At 48.9% G+C, this 14,138-nt stretch overlaps 2 protein-coding genes across 6 annotated transcripts in view; one reads left to right on the top strand and one right to left on the bottom strand.

Annotated features, from left to right (window-relative positions):
• Nucleotides 1–8,552, bottom strand: C11H9orf78 (chromosome 11 C9orf78 homolog). 3 transcript variants are annotated; one of them, XM_086324544.1, is made up of 9 exons: nucleotides 8,414–8,552; nucleotides 7,990–8,049; nucleotides 5,555–5,606; nucleotides 5,350–5,420; nucleotides 4,742–4,819; nucleotides 4,006–4,203; nucleotides 2,869–3,005; nucleotides 2,667–2,765; nucleotides 1–655 (listed from the first exon to the last, which is right to left on the bottom strand). In XM_086324544.1, the coding sequence occupies exons 1-9, from the start codon at nucleotides 8,494–8,496 to the stop codon at nucleotides 564–566; spliced, it is 870 nt and encodes a 289-aa protein (XP_086180670.1). In that variant the 5' UTR covers nucleotides 8,497–8,552; the 3' UTR covers nucleotides 1–563. The 3 variants fall into 3 exon arrangements, with proteins under 3 accessions (XP_086180670.1, XP_086180671.1, XP_086180672.1); XM_086324545.1 differs by lacking the exon at nucleotides 7,990–8,049; XM_086324546.1 differs by lacking the exons at nucleotides 7,990–8,049; nucleotides 8,414–8,552 and adding an exon at nucleotides 7,233–7,343.
• Nucleotides 8,553–8,753: 201 nt separating this feature from the next.
• USP20 (ubiquitin specific peptidase 20) overlaps nucleotides 8,754–14,138 on the top strand; it is a 44,606-nt gene continuing 39,221 nt past the window's right edge. For 2 of the 3 annotated variants that reach the window (XM_086324518.1, XM_086324520.1), the window contains exon 1: nucleotides 8,754–8,798. The gene's annotated coding sequence lies outside the window, so the exon portion shown is untranslated. Of the gene's footprint in view, nucleotides 8,921–14,138 lie in introns of all 3 variants that reach the window. The other variant, XM_086324519.1, reaches the window with a different exon arrangement.

Raw genomic sequence — 14,138 nt, 5'->3', positions numbered from 1 at the left:
TAGGTCCACTTCATATTTAATATTTAAATGCTTAAAATTATTTTTCTTTCTTTAATGAAAAGAAACATAACTGTAAAAGTCAGAAAATACTAGTGTTCCTTTGATCGTCTAGATTTTTCTACTTTCAGCTGGATCCATTGTAAACAGTGAAGGAGGCATTTCTGAATCTCACTCCAGATATTTGAAAGCAAGAGACAATGACAGCATGTATTATAATAAAAGCCCAATCTAAAGGATATTATCTTACCCTGAAACACAGACCCATTTCCTCCTGACCCGGGGCAAATACTAAGAGAAAGTCAACATATTTACAAACAAGATTTAATAATGCTCACAAGACTAGTTTGCCCCCAAATAGGAAAACTACACATTGTTTCAAAAGGTTACAAATTCAATGCCTGAAAATCCCACAGGTAAGCAGTGGGACTGACAGAGTCTGTTTTGGGAGCCATCTGCTAGCCAATGAGCAGGCTTCTGTCCAGGAAATCTTTTATCATGGGGATAAAGGGAGTGGACAACAGTTATTTATATCCCACGCTGCACCTCTCCCCATTTAGCCTCCCTCAGTACCGCCTGTTCATCTTCTTGAACTTCTCGTAATGATAATCATCCGTGGCCTTCTCATTAGCAGGACGCTTGCGGTTGGGAGGGGACCCTGAGAAGGAAAAGAGGAAAAGCTGTCTGCCACGCTAGAAGCCACTGACAGGTTAGCTCTGCACAGGCTAGGTCAACCACACCTGTGCCTCACTCTCGAGAGGCGCCCCAATGCCCACCCTGGTCAAGAGGAACACAGGAGGGCCGCAGGGAATATGTGTTGCTGAGCAACAAGCACGGTGGAGTCAGGTGCCAGCTGAAATACACTGACTTTAGTGTTAGACCAGGTGAGTAGCAGAGTCCCTTGGACTGCAGAGAGATCAAACCAGTCAATCCTAAAGGAAATCAATCCTGAATATTCATTGGAGGGATTGATGCTGAAGCTGAAGCTCCAACACTTTGGCCACCTGATGTAAAGAGCTGACTCACGGGAAAAGACCCTGATGTTGGGAAAGATAGAGGGCAGGAGGAGAAGGCGACAGAGGATGAGATTTTTAGGTAACATCATTGACTGAATGGACATGAGTTTGAACAAACTCCAGAAGATAGCAAAGGACAGGGAAGCCTGATGTTCTTCAGTCCATTGGAGTCACAGTCGGATGTTACTCAGCAAATGAATAATAACTAATTCAGCAAACTCTTAACTGCATTGAGAGTCTGACTAGGTCAGGCATGGCACAAGCTTTTAGACATGACTTCCTTTCACCTGCCCAGAAATCCCAGCAGGTGCATGTTACCGTCTCTCCTCAGAGAGGTTAGCTGACTTGCTCAAGGTCACTCAGAAAGTGACAGGAAGCTAAGCGTTGAACCCAAATCTGGTGCCTCTAAAATTTCTGTTTAACAGAGATTAATAACAGGAAACTCTTTGGGAATCAAAGACTACTCGGCCAAAGTGTTACAGGAAATAATTTCTGAAGTAAGAAGGAGGAACAAGAGAAGTCTCAGCAAATGTAGCATTTCCTAAGAATTGTCCCATTGTTGATGAAAAAGATGATACTGCCTGGTGCTAAGAGCACGTGGGGAAGGGCACTGCTGGATGGACGATCATCATTACATAGGGAAACATGGGAAACAGCCTGAGTGTCTCGCCAGAGGAAAGCAGTTAGACTAAAGGATGTCTACCTGTACAGCAGAACGTGACGTGCCCACTGAAAGGGAAATATAATTTACTGTCATGAACAAACAGGCAGAGGACAGACACTGAAGAGCGGTGATATCCTATTAAGTATGTATACAATATATGTGTGTGCTTTTTTAGAAGTCGGGAAGGTTACAGAGCTGGCCCTTGGTATCTAGGGTTCAACAGCCAATCCCAGGCAGTGTAGTGCTGCATTTGCAATCACTGTTGGTTGGCAGCTGTGGGTACCGAGGGCTGACTGTGGAACTTGAGCTTGAGCATCCACAGATTCTGGTGTTGGCAGCAGGTCCTGGAACCAGCCCCCCGAGAACACTGAGGGTTAACACTACGTAACAATGTTGTGTATACCAGAAACTAACACGGCAGTGGAAAGCAATTATATTACAACTGGAAAATAAATAAATAAAAAGAACCCACTGTATAGCTCAGGGAAAAAAAGGATCTATTGTACAGCATGGAGGACTATACTCAATTTCCTGCAATAAGCCGTAACAGAAAAACTGTGAAAAAGAACGTGCATATGTACGTGTAACTGAGCCACTTTGCCATACAGTGGAAATTAATGCAACACTGTAAATAGACTATGCTTCAATAAAGTAAATTGTAAAAATAAAAAATGTTAACTGTGGCCTTCTTTGGGTGGTGAAATCATGAGTAACTTTTGTTTTTGCTTATTCAAGTTTTCTGAGTCTCTGTTACACTTGATAGCCCATTGAATCCTTAGAGCAACCCCCAGTGGTACATTTTATTACCAACCCCATTTTAAAGGTGAGGAAACTGAGGCTTGGAAAGGAGATGGCACATAACCATGGTCCAGAGAAAGAACTAGAACCCAGATGCCTTGGCCCCAAAGCCCAAGCGCCACCCCTCCCCGCCTCCACCGACCCTGGGCCACAGCCGCCCCCAGCGGCCCTGAGGCCCCTGCTGTACTCACGCTCAGGCTCCGGCTTCTCTGTGTCCCCCACTCGCAAGGGTCGGGCTTTGGGCTCCTCTTTGTTTCTCCGTATGGGAGCGTTGAGCTCCTCGTGGTAAACTGGACCGAAAGAGACCAGGGGGTGTGTCAGACAGAACAGGGCCCAGGCACCTGAGCCCAGGGGTGCGGGGAGGAGCCGCCGCCCCGGAGACGCGGCGCTCACATCGGTTGTGCTGCACGTAGTTGACAGCCATGTTGGTGGGCACGAAGGAGGTCTCGCTGTCCTTCTTCTTGTTCTGCTGCTCAGCCAGCAGGCGGGCCTTGGCGTCCTCCGTGGAGATGATGTTTTTTATTTTCGCACTGTGGGGAGAGAGGGGCCACTCCACAGTTAGAGCTCTGCCACTGCGGGCCTCAGATGGAACTGACTGGAGGGGCTCAAAGCACCCCTCCTCGCTCAGCTGCATAAGGATGTCATCTTTCTCAGGGCACAGCTCTCTACAGTTCACCAACTCCCCTGCGACCAGAACATCATGGCACTCTCACAGCATGGGAGATGCAGGACTTACTCTCTTCTGATTGAGGGGAAACTGAGCCAGAGGTCAGGTGAACAGGTGAACTCCCTAAGGCTCAAAGCCAGTGAGGCCAGCAAAGAGGTGAGAACTCAGACGTCTCCCAACTTTCTACCACACCCGAAGAAGATTCTGACCCTGTATTTCCTCCACAAAAGTCCCCTTTTAGAGCAGATGCTTTGTAGTTGAAATGAAAGGAGGATCACGGGGTGGGTGAACCTTATCACTGCTCCTGCTGAAGCGAGCGGGAGACTACAAGCACCTATTGGAAGGACTGTGAACAAAGGCTAAACAAAAACAAACACTTTCAGAACTTCCCCGGTGGCCCAGTGGTTAAGAATCCACCTTCCAATGCAGGGGACTTGCGTGTGATCCCTGGTTGGGAAACTAAGATTCCACACGCCATGGTAAGCCCGTACGCCACAACTAGCGAGAAGCCAGCATGTCACAATGAAAAGATCCAGAATGCTGCAACTTAGACCCGAAGCAGCCAAATTAATAAATAAATATAAAAGAAAAAACAGAAAGAAAGTATCCCTCTACTTTATAAAATAAAACAAATACTTTTGTTTTTGGTGGTGACAGTACCTAGGGTCTTTAACTCCTCTGATCAACCCAAAGAAACTCTGGGCAGCAACCATGTCAGCAGGCCAGAGAGGGTAAGTTTGTATCTGTGGATTTCCAAGGAGACAGGTTAAGAAACAGCCCCCTTAACTGTTACCTGGAAAGCAGAGAGCTAGCCCTTCTGCCTAGGGGCAGGAGAGAGGCGCAACTGTGGGTCTGAAACTCACTCGATGCCGAGGTCCACCTCGGGGATGCCGCTCAGCATCTGGTTAGACAGCATCTCCTCCGTCTTCTTTGCCGAGGAAACCCGGATGTTTTCTGGCAGCTCATAAAGGCAATCCTCTGCATTCTTTGGCTTGACTTTCTGTTCCTCATGTTCCACGATCCCTTTCCGCTTCTTCAGTTCTGTCTCAATGTACTTCATCCTGAAATGAGATACCCGCAGGCCTCAGGGAGGGGCAGGACAGCTCCAACCCTGGCCCAGAGCCATGATGGGTGATGATGAAGTTGTCATCATTCCATGGAGAAGTGAGAAAAATAACTTTTCAGTTTTTAAATCAAGCTAAAAGTTTTCAATTTAAAGCACTAGTCTATACAATGAGATCCTGTCCCACCACATTATGTGGAAGTTTCTTTGATGGCAGTTTTTATTTAACAGCCTTGGTGGCAAAATGAAAAATGGGCAAGTCCAATGTTTCTCCCTACAATTTTCTTTAAGGGGTGGGATGGGAATATTACCAGCCAAGGAATTTAAAAATTCTAAGAACCACGTTCTTAAAGAAATCTTGAGGTTTTCAAAGTTCTCAAGCCTGAGGTGGTGGGGTAAGGGGGACCAGGGACACAAGAGGGGTCAAATTTGCTGTTTTTGGATAAGATTAGAAATGTCATCTGTGACTAAATGTCAGACACTATCTGGCTGGAGCCCACCTCCAATCGCTCAGCGCTGAAAAGACTGACACCTACATGTCGGCATCCTCGTCCCTTCGGTTGGTTTCTGCAGAAAATGATGTCCCCAGATGGAGGTCTTCCTCTTCGCTGATCCTACAAAAAAGAGAACAGTGAAGGAGAGCCTTAGAGTCACATATAAATGAGGCTGAATATGATGCTACATGAATAAAACAAGTATGCAATGAAATGTACAACATCCTGTCCATAGTTGGAAAAAATAAGATACATATATAACACGTAACCAAAAGGAACTCCAGGAATATACGCAAGCACACTGATGGCCTCTGGAGATACTTCAGGGGGAAAGAGTAGATATATTTATTTTTCACTTTTGCGTTGCTTGTATTATTTTGGTAATTGTGTTTTCTATGTTTTTCTTAAAAAAGAAAAATAACTTCCACGTGGGTTTGAAAGACAATATATAATGCACCCTTACAAGAGGTGCCTACCTACATTACACTAAGTTAACGTTTGAAGAGTTTCTGTTTTCTTTGCTTTTAAACAACATACTCTTTACAGAGCACAAAGGGCACTTCAAGCCGTATACAAGCTGCAGCAGGCCCCAGCTCCCTGGCTGGCAGGTGGTGCAGGTGAGTTTGTATCTGAGCCTGTTTTGCACGTACTTATCTTTGCCCCTTTCCTTTAGTTTCTTCATGTCCACCATCCCGCCTGTCTTCATCTGAAAGGGATCATCCTGCAGAAAGCAAACAGCGGAGAAGCAACATCTATGTAACTCGCAGTGGAATGTTTTGTTCTTAAAGAAAACTCAATCACCCACTGAAGAGCAGTCACATCTTCCCACTGCCCAGGGAGGGTTCCACAACTCACCACTAGAGTGGTCTCTTCTTGTACTTTCTCTCCCACCAGCAGGGCAACAGCACTGAGAATAACCAAAAAGCAGAGGAGAGAGAGAGAGAAATGGCACAGTTCAAAGATCAGGAGAAACATTTAGGAAGTCTGAAGAGACATTTAGGAAGTCTGCAACATTAGTGCGGGGTTAAGATTTGAGGAGTGGACACCAAAGTCAGATGGAAAGCCTACAAGAATAACAGGGATCAAGAGACACTCTAGGGACTTCTCCTGTGGTCCAGTGGCTAAGACTCTGCACTTTCAATGCAGGGGCCCTGGTCGGGGAATTATCCCACATGCAGCAACTAAGAGTTTGCATGCTTCAGCGAAGACTGAAGATCCCATGTGCCACAACTAAGACCTGGTGCAGCCAAATAAATAAAATAAATGTTATGAAACAATAAGAAAGCGAGAGAGACGCTCTAGATGCTAGAGATGGGGGTAGTGTTCACCTAAGTGGTACACTTTCCTACAAAGTCATTTGGCATTATCTTGGCTTAGAAACCTCATTTCTAAGATTTTGCCCTCACAGAAAATGAAGCTAAAGACAAGTGTAGGAAAATACTATTGCAGCCTTATTTGGTGGTTGAAATTTGGCACAATGACCTACAGATCCCAAAACAGAGGGGGCAAGTTAAATTATGGTATGTATATCTGGTGGAATATTATGCAGCTATCAAAAAGGTTTTTTTTTTGGGGGGGGCGATTACCCACAATGTGGATGAATACCCACAATATCATGAATTGAAAATACAGTAGTTACCCCCCCCTTAGCTGTGGTTTTACTTTTCACAGTGTCAGTTACCTATGGTCCAAAAATATTAAATAGAAAATTCCAGTAATAAAAAAATTCGTAAGTTTTACATTATCTATCAGCTATTATGAACAGTGTGACGAATCTCTGCCCTCTTGCCTGGTCCAACAGAGGAAGTGAACCACCCTTTTGTCCCGAGGGTCCACACTGTATACACGACCCACCTATCAGTGTGGGGAAAAATAGTCTGCATAAGATTAGATACTATTCAAGCTTCAGGCATCCACTGGGGGTCTTGGAACATAGCCCCTGTGGATAAGAGGAGACTACTGAAGCATAGAATAAAAATAAGGCTGCTCACAGTCTTTACAAAAGAGAGAGAGAAAACAGGCAGGGAAGAACATTAAATGTCAATATTGGTTACCTCTTTATGGGAGAATTATAGGTACTATTTATTTTCTTGATTATACCTTTCTAAATTTCCCAAACCCTTAACAATCAGTGTGCATTTCACAATTAATTGAAGTGTAATAAAGACACTAGTCTGGACTTCCCTGGTGGTCCAGTAGTTAAGGATCCACCTGCCAATGCAGGGGACATGGGTTTGATCCCTGGCGGGGGAAGATTCTGCAAGCTGAGGGGCAACTAAGCTTGTGAGTCACAACGGAGCCCACATGCCATGAGTCCTGAAGTCTGGGCACCCTAGAGCCCATCTTTTGAAACAAGAAAAGCCACTACAATGAGAAGTCCAAGCACTGCAACCAGAGAAAGCCCCTGCATAGAAACAAAGACCCAGTGCAGCCATCAGCTCAGGTCAGCCGCTCAGTCACGTCCGACTCTTTGCGAACCCACGGACTGCAGCACGCCAGGCCTCCCTGTCCATCACCAACTCCCAGAGCCTACTCAAACTCATGTCCATCGTGTTGGTGATGCCATCCAACCATCTCATCCTCTGTCGTCCCCTTCTCCTCCTGCCTTCAATCTTTCCCAGTATCAGGGTCTTTTCCAGTGAGTCAGTTCTTCATATCAGGTGGCCAAAGTATTGGAATTAAAACAAAAACAAACCAAAAAACACAAGCAATGACCTGTAACTCTGGAAGAAGTGAAACTTGCTCAGTTGTGTCCGAGTCTTTGCGATCCCATGGAATACACAGTCCATGTAATTCTGCAGGCCAGAATACTGGAGTGGGTAGCCTTTCCCTTCTCCAGGGGAATCTTCCCAACCCAGGAATCGAACCCAAGTTGCCCGTATTGCAAGCGGATTCTTAACCAGCTGAGCCACAAGGGAAGCCCAAGAATACTGGAGTGGGTAGCCTATCCCTTCTCCAGCAGATCTTCCAGACCCAAGAATCTAACCAGGGTCTCCTGCATTGCAGGCGGATTCTTTACCAACTGAGCTATCAGGGAAGCCCATGGTAGCTCTGGAGCAGACTTCAAGACCACAAGGCTCAGGGCATGTCCTGGTTGAACATTTGCAAACAACAACGCTTGAATCCCTCTCCAGGAAGTACAAAGTGTAAAGTTTGTCAAGAAAAGGGGCTGTCTATGTCTGAGAATATATTTGTGACAACGACCCGGGCGGGGTGAGAGGAGTCGGGGGAGGTGGTGTCTCTTGTCATCCCCTCCTGTTCTGGGTCCTCTACTCCCAAGCGGTACCCACCTCACCCCGTTGGGCCTCTTCCTCAAGTTCTGCACCTCTCGGGTCTCTTCCAGTTTTAATCTTAGAAGAGAAAAAATAAATAAAAAGGCAACGCACAGGCTGAGACACCCTTCACGGAACTCAAAGAGTCAAAAGGCAGCTTCGACGGACACCAATGACTGGCCGTCTAGCCGCCCGCAGTGGTCCAGAGAGTGACTGTGTCTCAACACACCAGGAGTCAGATCCACTTCGCATCCCAGGGGCACCCCTCCCAACCATGAGACCTTGGGGCGGCGGTCTCATCCCTAGGAGCCTCGTTTTCTTCGTTCGCAGAGGGGTAACGACACCGCTCACAGCAATGGTGTCAACGAGGTACCCGGCTGGTCGTGAGTCCCCTTAGGTTGCCTCTCTCTTCCTGCCCCGTAGGATCCCGCCCCAAACGCACCGAACCTCCTCTGAGTCCTGCTCGTCTTCCTCCGACTCCGAGTCGGCGCGGCGCCGGCGGAAAGTCTTCCCGGTGACCCGCATAGTCGCACCGGCACTGCTGTCCAGAGCCGCCAAGCCTCTGTGCCGAGAACTGGGATACTTCCGGCGCGCGGCTGTGAGGTCAGAGCGCCGGCCAAGCCCGGCCCCGCCCCCAGCTCCGGTCCCGCCCCCAGTCCACACGCCCATCTGACCACGCCCCCGTCCGTGGCGTCGGCCTCTCCCGATTGGGCAGCCCAGGGGGGAGGAGGCGGGGCGCGGCTGGCCGGGCCTCAAGACCCTGCGCCCGCGGCTCGGAGGGCGCGCTTGACTGACAGGCGGCGGTGGCGGCGCGGTTGCGACTGCAGGTGAGTTCCGGGCCGCCGCCGGCTGTTTCAGGGGGCCGGGTCTCTCCGAGCAGGGGCGCCCCAGTCCGGCTCCGGGCCGGCGGGAACCTGGCCCTGCCTGGTGCGCATAACGCCGTGGCCAGGTGAGCGGAGCCCGGGACCCCCCTCGGCCGCCACTGCCCTGACCCCTCCTCCGGCCGGCGCCCAGGGTATCTTCTCGGGCCCCGGGCGCCCCACTTCGGGCCCCTAGGCTCCGGAACAGGGGGCGCCGTCTCTTTCATTTCTGCCTGGGCCTGCCCCAGGGTTGAAAGCACGCTTGTGGCGTCTCGGACCGCTGACTTCTTTCCTCCGGTCTGGGCCCTGACGTGCACTTTTTTTTTCCTGTAGGGACAAAAGATAACCACTTCTTAGCCGTGATGAATTAAAGCCCCAGCCCCGACTCCCCAGCTAACGATCGCTTCCAGCCACTTCTCCCGGAGGAGAGTCGTGTCTGGTGTTTTGAACCCACTCGGGAGGGTTTGAGGGCAGAGGGTGCTTGCTGGCCGCTTCCCGGGACCTTCGGGGGCCTTGTTTTCGTCCTTTGTCACGAGGACTGTCGCTCTGGCCTCCGCCCCTTCTACCCGAGGATGCTCTGAGGATTAAGTTTATTTGAAAAACAGGAATCAACCGACGCTTAGGATATAACTAAAGGCATAAATAATGGCTTATGGGACATCTAGCAAGCCCTTATTAGTTTTCCTTTTTTCAATATGCTGTCTGTCCTTTCCTTAGCAAGAACTACCTCTTATTAAGCGCTTAATGTGGCAGGCACTGGACTCAGCATTATTTCATTAAACTCATCCAATAGTCCTAGGAAGTAGATTCAATTATTGTTTCTCATTTTGCCGAGGAAGACACCAGGGCTCAGAGAGGCAGTGTGTACCTCAGGGAACACAGCTGGAAGGGGGAGTAGAAATCAGTTACAGGCCTCCCTCGCGGCACCTTGCGCTCAGTACCTGGCACAGTAGAGTTGGTTTTCTGCAGGTTCCCTCCTCGTGAAGACCATCCGGAAGTCGGGCAGCATTTCTGGAATGCCTTACTGTTCTCTGGAACAGTCTCCTCTGAGGTTGCCGTCGTCTTCCGTGTACTGAGACAGATAGTAGACTCGGGACTTGTTGGAACAGCCTTGTGGTTTTGATGAAAAGCCATAGTTTAAAAGTGTCCAGGTCTAACCCTCTGCAGTCTGGTTCAACCAAACCCAGATGCACATGGGGGTCACTGGGCCCCTCGTCTGTGATGGCTGCAGGAGACGCTCCTTGGGAACTGCCGCAGGAACCCAGGGAGTGGACGCCTGCAGCTCTCATGCTGTCAGAGTTGGCTCCAATGTTGCCCTCCCAGGATCCCTCCCACCAGTGGGTACTGGACAGCACTAAGGAGAGGGCTGCAAGGCCAAGGACATTTCTGCTGATATCCCAGGAAGGACCATCTGGTACAGATGTACTGTCCCTGCTGGGCAAGACCAGCGTGCCCACTGATAACCTCGGTCTGACTGAGTTGAGTTTAGCAGAAGTGATGCTGCAGAAGTGGCAGGGGTGAATCTGGTGGCCTGTGGCTGGGCTGAGGGGCTGCAGATCCTCTGAACTTGGCTGGGCCTTTTAGGGGGTGGGTTGAAACTGCTTCCCGGAGGGAGCCTGTGGGAAATCTGAGTTCTCTTCAGTTCAGAGAAATGCCATGTTTTTCATTTGGTTTGAAGGTTTGGTTCTTGAAGAAAGTGTCCAGGTTTGGCTTGAGTTTGGGTTCGCGCACTAGCTCCTGGAACCAGGTGAAATGTGGGCTTGTCTCAGTGAGCATTAATGTCTAGGTCGATTTAGGAAAATCATTTTGCAATCCAGCAAAATGATTGCAGCTCACAGCCTGGCCATAGTAAGTATTCATTGAGTGTGGGACAGACTTACTTATTCAGCAAATATTTACTGAGCTTTCAGTATACAGGGCACTGCTTTGGGTGCTTGAAATACGTCAGGGAGCAAAAGAGACTAAAGACCCCCTGAACTCATGGACTTTATGTTCAGATAACCTGATAACTATGTAAAGGTGTTAGAAGGTGATGCTATGGGTAAAAAAAAGTAGAGCAAGGGGAGGGAATCAGGATCGAGAGAGAATTGACTTGCAGATTTAAATTGGTGTTCTGGTTTGTGGTTTGGTCGGTGACATGACAAAGCAGTGGACTGAACTGTAGGCCCTGGGTTCAAGGACCAGTTCTGCCAGCTTGCTGTGTGAGCCTGGACAGGAGCCTTTCCCCACCAGAGCCCCTGCTCTGCCATCCGCTGGTCGTGTGACTTCAGCATGAACCTCTCTAATCCTCTCCTGCTTCGTGGTTTTAGGGGTCCTGGTCTGAGTTTCTGCTTTTACTTACTCCAGGGTTTGCAGCTTCTCAGTGACCTGGGCCAGTCACTGCCTCTAGCCTGTCAGCCCCCAGGGACTGCCAGCATGGAGCAGCCATAACCCCAATTAACGGACTCTTATGGCCCCTTGGACAGAGTGCAGTACCAGGCTTCAGGTCGTGCAAGGATGTTAACCTAAACTTAAGGAACTGAAATTGAGCAGAAAAAAGTGCTGTGTGGAGAATGACTCAGAAGAGTTGCTTGTGAGGAAGGCCAGGGGAAGCCACCCTTGGGGTTGGGCATTTGGGTCTGAGGACCTGAAGGTCATCATCCCCACTCCAAGCTGTTTGGCAGCTGGTAGAGCTGACAGTTCAGAGCACTGACTTTGGGTTAGGCAGTCCTGGGTTTGAATCCTGGCTCAGCTGTTCTGTAGCTGTGCAACCCCCAGCCAGTTGCTTCCCCTCTCTGAGCCTCAGCCTTCCCTCTTTTAGTGATGGAGGCGGAGATGAATTTTGCTCTCAATGTTGCCTGACCTCCAGGGTGATTGTGAGGATTTCGTGAGGTCTGTTAGTATCCGTTTCCAGTTCACAGGGCCATCCTGAATGGGGGCAAGCAGAACTTGGCAAGAAAGAAGGGCTGAGGGTCCTGCCTTGAGAGTTGGAAGGACAGTGGACTTGGCGTATTAAGTCTGGTTAAAGAGAGGAATTTGGGGGCAAGGGGATGGCTTGGAAGTAGAGTGGGGAGCAGGCAGGAGCGGGAGGTAAAGGGGACATGTTTTGTGGGGTAGAGGGGAGCATGGAAAGGTGTGGGCACAGGTGTGTGGGGTGGCCAGTGTGGTGAGGATCAGGGCAGGGGGTGTCCTTGTGTTGGTGCCGGAGTTGGCAGCATCACCTTTAAATCCTGAGGAGCTGGGCTCGCAGCTGGCAGAAGGATGTAGCCAGAGCCTCCAGGAAGTTGATGAGTAATGGGCCCCTGAGGCCTGGTCTCAGTGGTGGTGCCCAGATGTGCTGCCTCACTGCCTGTGCCCCTGTGCGGGGCTGAAGTGGGGGTGGCTTTCCCCATCACTCCATGAAGGCCCCGGGGAGGGGGGACTCACCCGCCCTTGTTCAGGACAAGAAGCCTCTTAGCCGTCTCATCCGGGGCCTGCAGTGGGCAGGCTCTCTGCCAGACCTGCCAGCCTGCCTCCTCTCCTCCTGCTTTCTCGTCGCCGAGAGGAGGTGGGTCTGGTGGGTCAGGAGGGAGAGGTGCCCTGGGTGTCTGTAGCGGAGGCGCAGCCCCTTGGCTGGCATCTCGAATACCAGCTATGGGGCGGTGACTCTTAACAGCACCACGGAGCTGCTGCTCTCAAGAGGGCCCATGCCCAAATCCAGGCCTCCCCGCAGTGGAGGTGTCTTTCCTTTTCAGTCTTTATTAAACACCTTCTGTGTCCTTTCCGTTTATTTTGCACAGAGGGAAGGATGGGAAGGCTCACCCCACCTGGCTCACTTCCCGCTGTCCCACTGCCTTGCTCTGTGGTCTTGGGCAAGTGGCTTCCCATCTCAGAGCCTCCGTTCTTCCTCCATAAAATAAGAAACAGCTGTCCTCACCCGAGAGTATGTAGTGAAGCGCTGCCCATCACGCCTGGCTCAGAGTAGGCACTCGGTCCTGGAGCTCCTGTTGTTGAGCTGTTGTTCAGTCGCTCAGGTGTGTCCAACTCTTTGCGACCCCATGGACTGCAGCACGCCAGGCTTCCCTGTCCATCACCAACACCCAGAGCTTGCTCAAGCTCACATTCGTTGACGTGAGTTAAGGTTACCTTTTCCAAAAGACCCTTCTCTGCTCCCATCTTAAGTGAGATAAAAGGAATCTTTAAAAAGTTTCTATTTTGATCATGTAAGCGCCTGTTCAGTGTTTCAGATTTTTAAAATGCCAAATATTTTCATGGTCACTTGCATGTAGTGATCTGGAAAATATTCAAAGAAAAATTGAAAGCCAGTGGTATTTAACCAGCCTCAAATTGTGCAACCATGATGTGTAATAAAGAATTTGAAACAAACAAACAAAAAAGTTTCTATTTTGAAAAAAGTCAAACCCAGACAAGTAAAAAGAGTCATAAAATGAAATGCCATTTACCCTTTACCTATATCCACCAACTGTTAACATTTTTGCCCCATTTACTCTCTATGTATTTATATATTCATCAGCATCAGAATTATTCTTGCCAATCCATTTAAGAGTAAGTTGCAGATATCATGACCCTTTGCCCTTCAATATTTAGGAGGAATCATCTAAGAACAAGGATACATAACCAGAAAATGGTTTTCATCTTGAGAAGCTTTTTTTTTTTTAACTACATCAGGGCTTAGTTGCAGAGCTCGGGTTAGTTGCTCAGAGGCATGGGGATCCAAGTTCCCTGACCAGGGATCAAACCCACATCCCCTGCATTGGAAGGCGGATTCTCAACCACTGGACCACCAGGGAAGTCCCCATCTTCAGAAGCTTTAGTGTTGATCTAACACTGTGTCAGTTTCCCCGGGCTGCCATAACAGAGTACCACAGGCTGGATGACTTACACAACAGAAATTTATTTTCTCACGGTTCTGTAGGCTGGGGGTCCAAGCAAGAGGTCAGCAGGTTTGATTTCTTCTAAGACTTCCCCTTGACATAGCGGTGGTGACTTTCTTGCTATGTCCTCACGTGGTCCTTTCTTTTGGTGCCTCTTGGTGGATCCAAATCTCCTCCTCTTATAAGGACACCAGTCACATTGGATTAAGGTCCACCCTAAAGACCTCACTGAACTGAACTACTTTACTTTTGGGGGGATAGTTTGCTTATTTTTAATTGGAGGATAATTGCTTTACAATGTTGTGTTGGTTTCTGCCTACATTAATATGACTTAATTACCTTTTATATAAAATAAATAAATACATAGTTTAAAACAAAACCAAAAACACAGCCAGTGACATACTTTACAGGCTTCCCAGGCAGCACAGTGGTAAAGAATCTACCTGCCATTGCA

This window comes from Bos grunniens, chromosome 11 (genome assembly GCF_055505025.1).
Source record: "Bos grunniens cultivar Pamir isolate PY7600 chromosome 11, Bosgru_T2T1.0, whole genome shotgun sequence".
NCBI lineage: Eukaryota > Metazoa > Chordata > Mammalia > Artiodactyla > Bovidae > Bos > Bos grunniens.
Note: the sequence above shows the minus strand (reverse complement) of the source record. Positions and strands in the feature narration are given on the sequence as shown.

Excerpts from the sequence above, each read along its gene's own strand:
- C11H9orf78 (XM_086324544.1), bottom strand. The coding sequence starts at position 8,496 with ATGCGGGTCACCGGGAAGACTTTCCGCCGGCGCCGCGCCGACTCGGAG. Across the intron at positions 4,820-5,349 it reads AAGGAAAGGGGCAAAGATAA|GATCAGCGAAGAGGAAGACC; the intron begins GTACGTGCAAAA and ends TCTTTTTTGTAG. Across the intron at positions 3,006-4,005 it reads GAGGTGGACCTCGGCATCGA|TGCGAAAATAAAAAACATCA; the intron begins GTGAGTTTCAGA and ends CTCTCCCCACAG.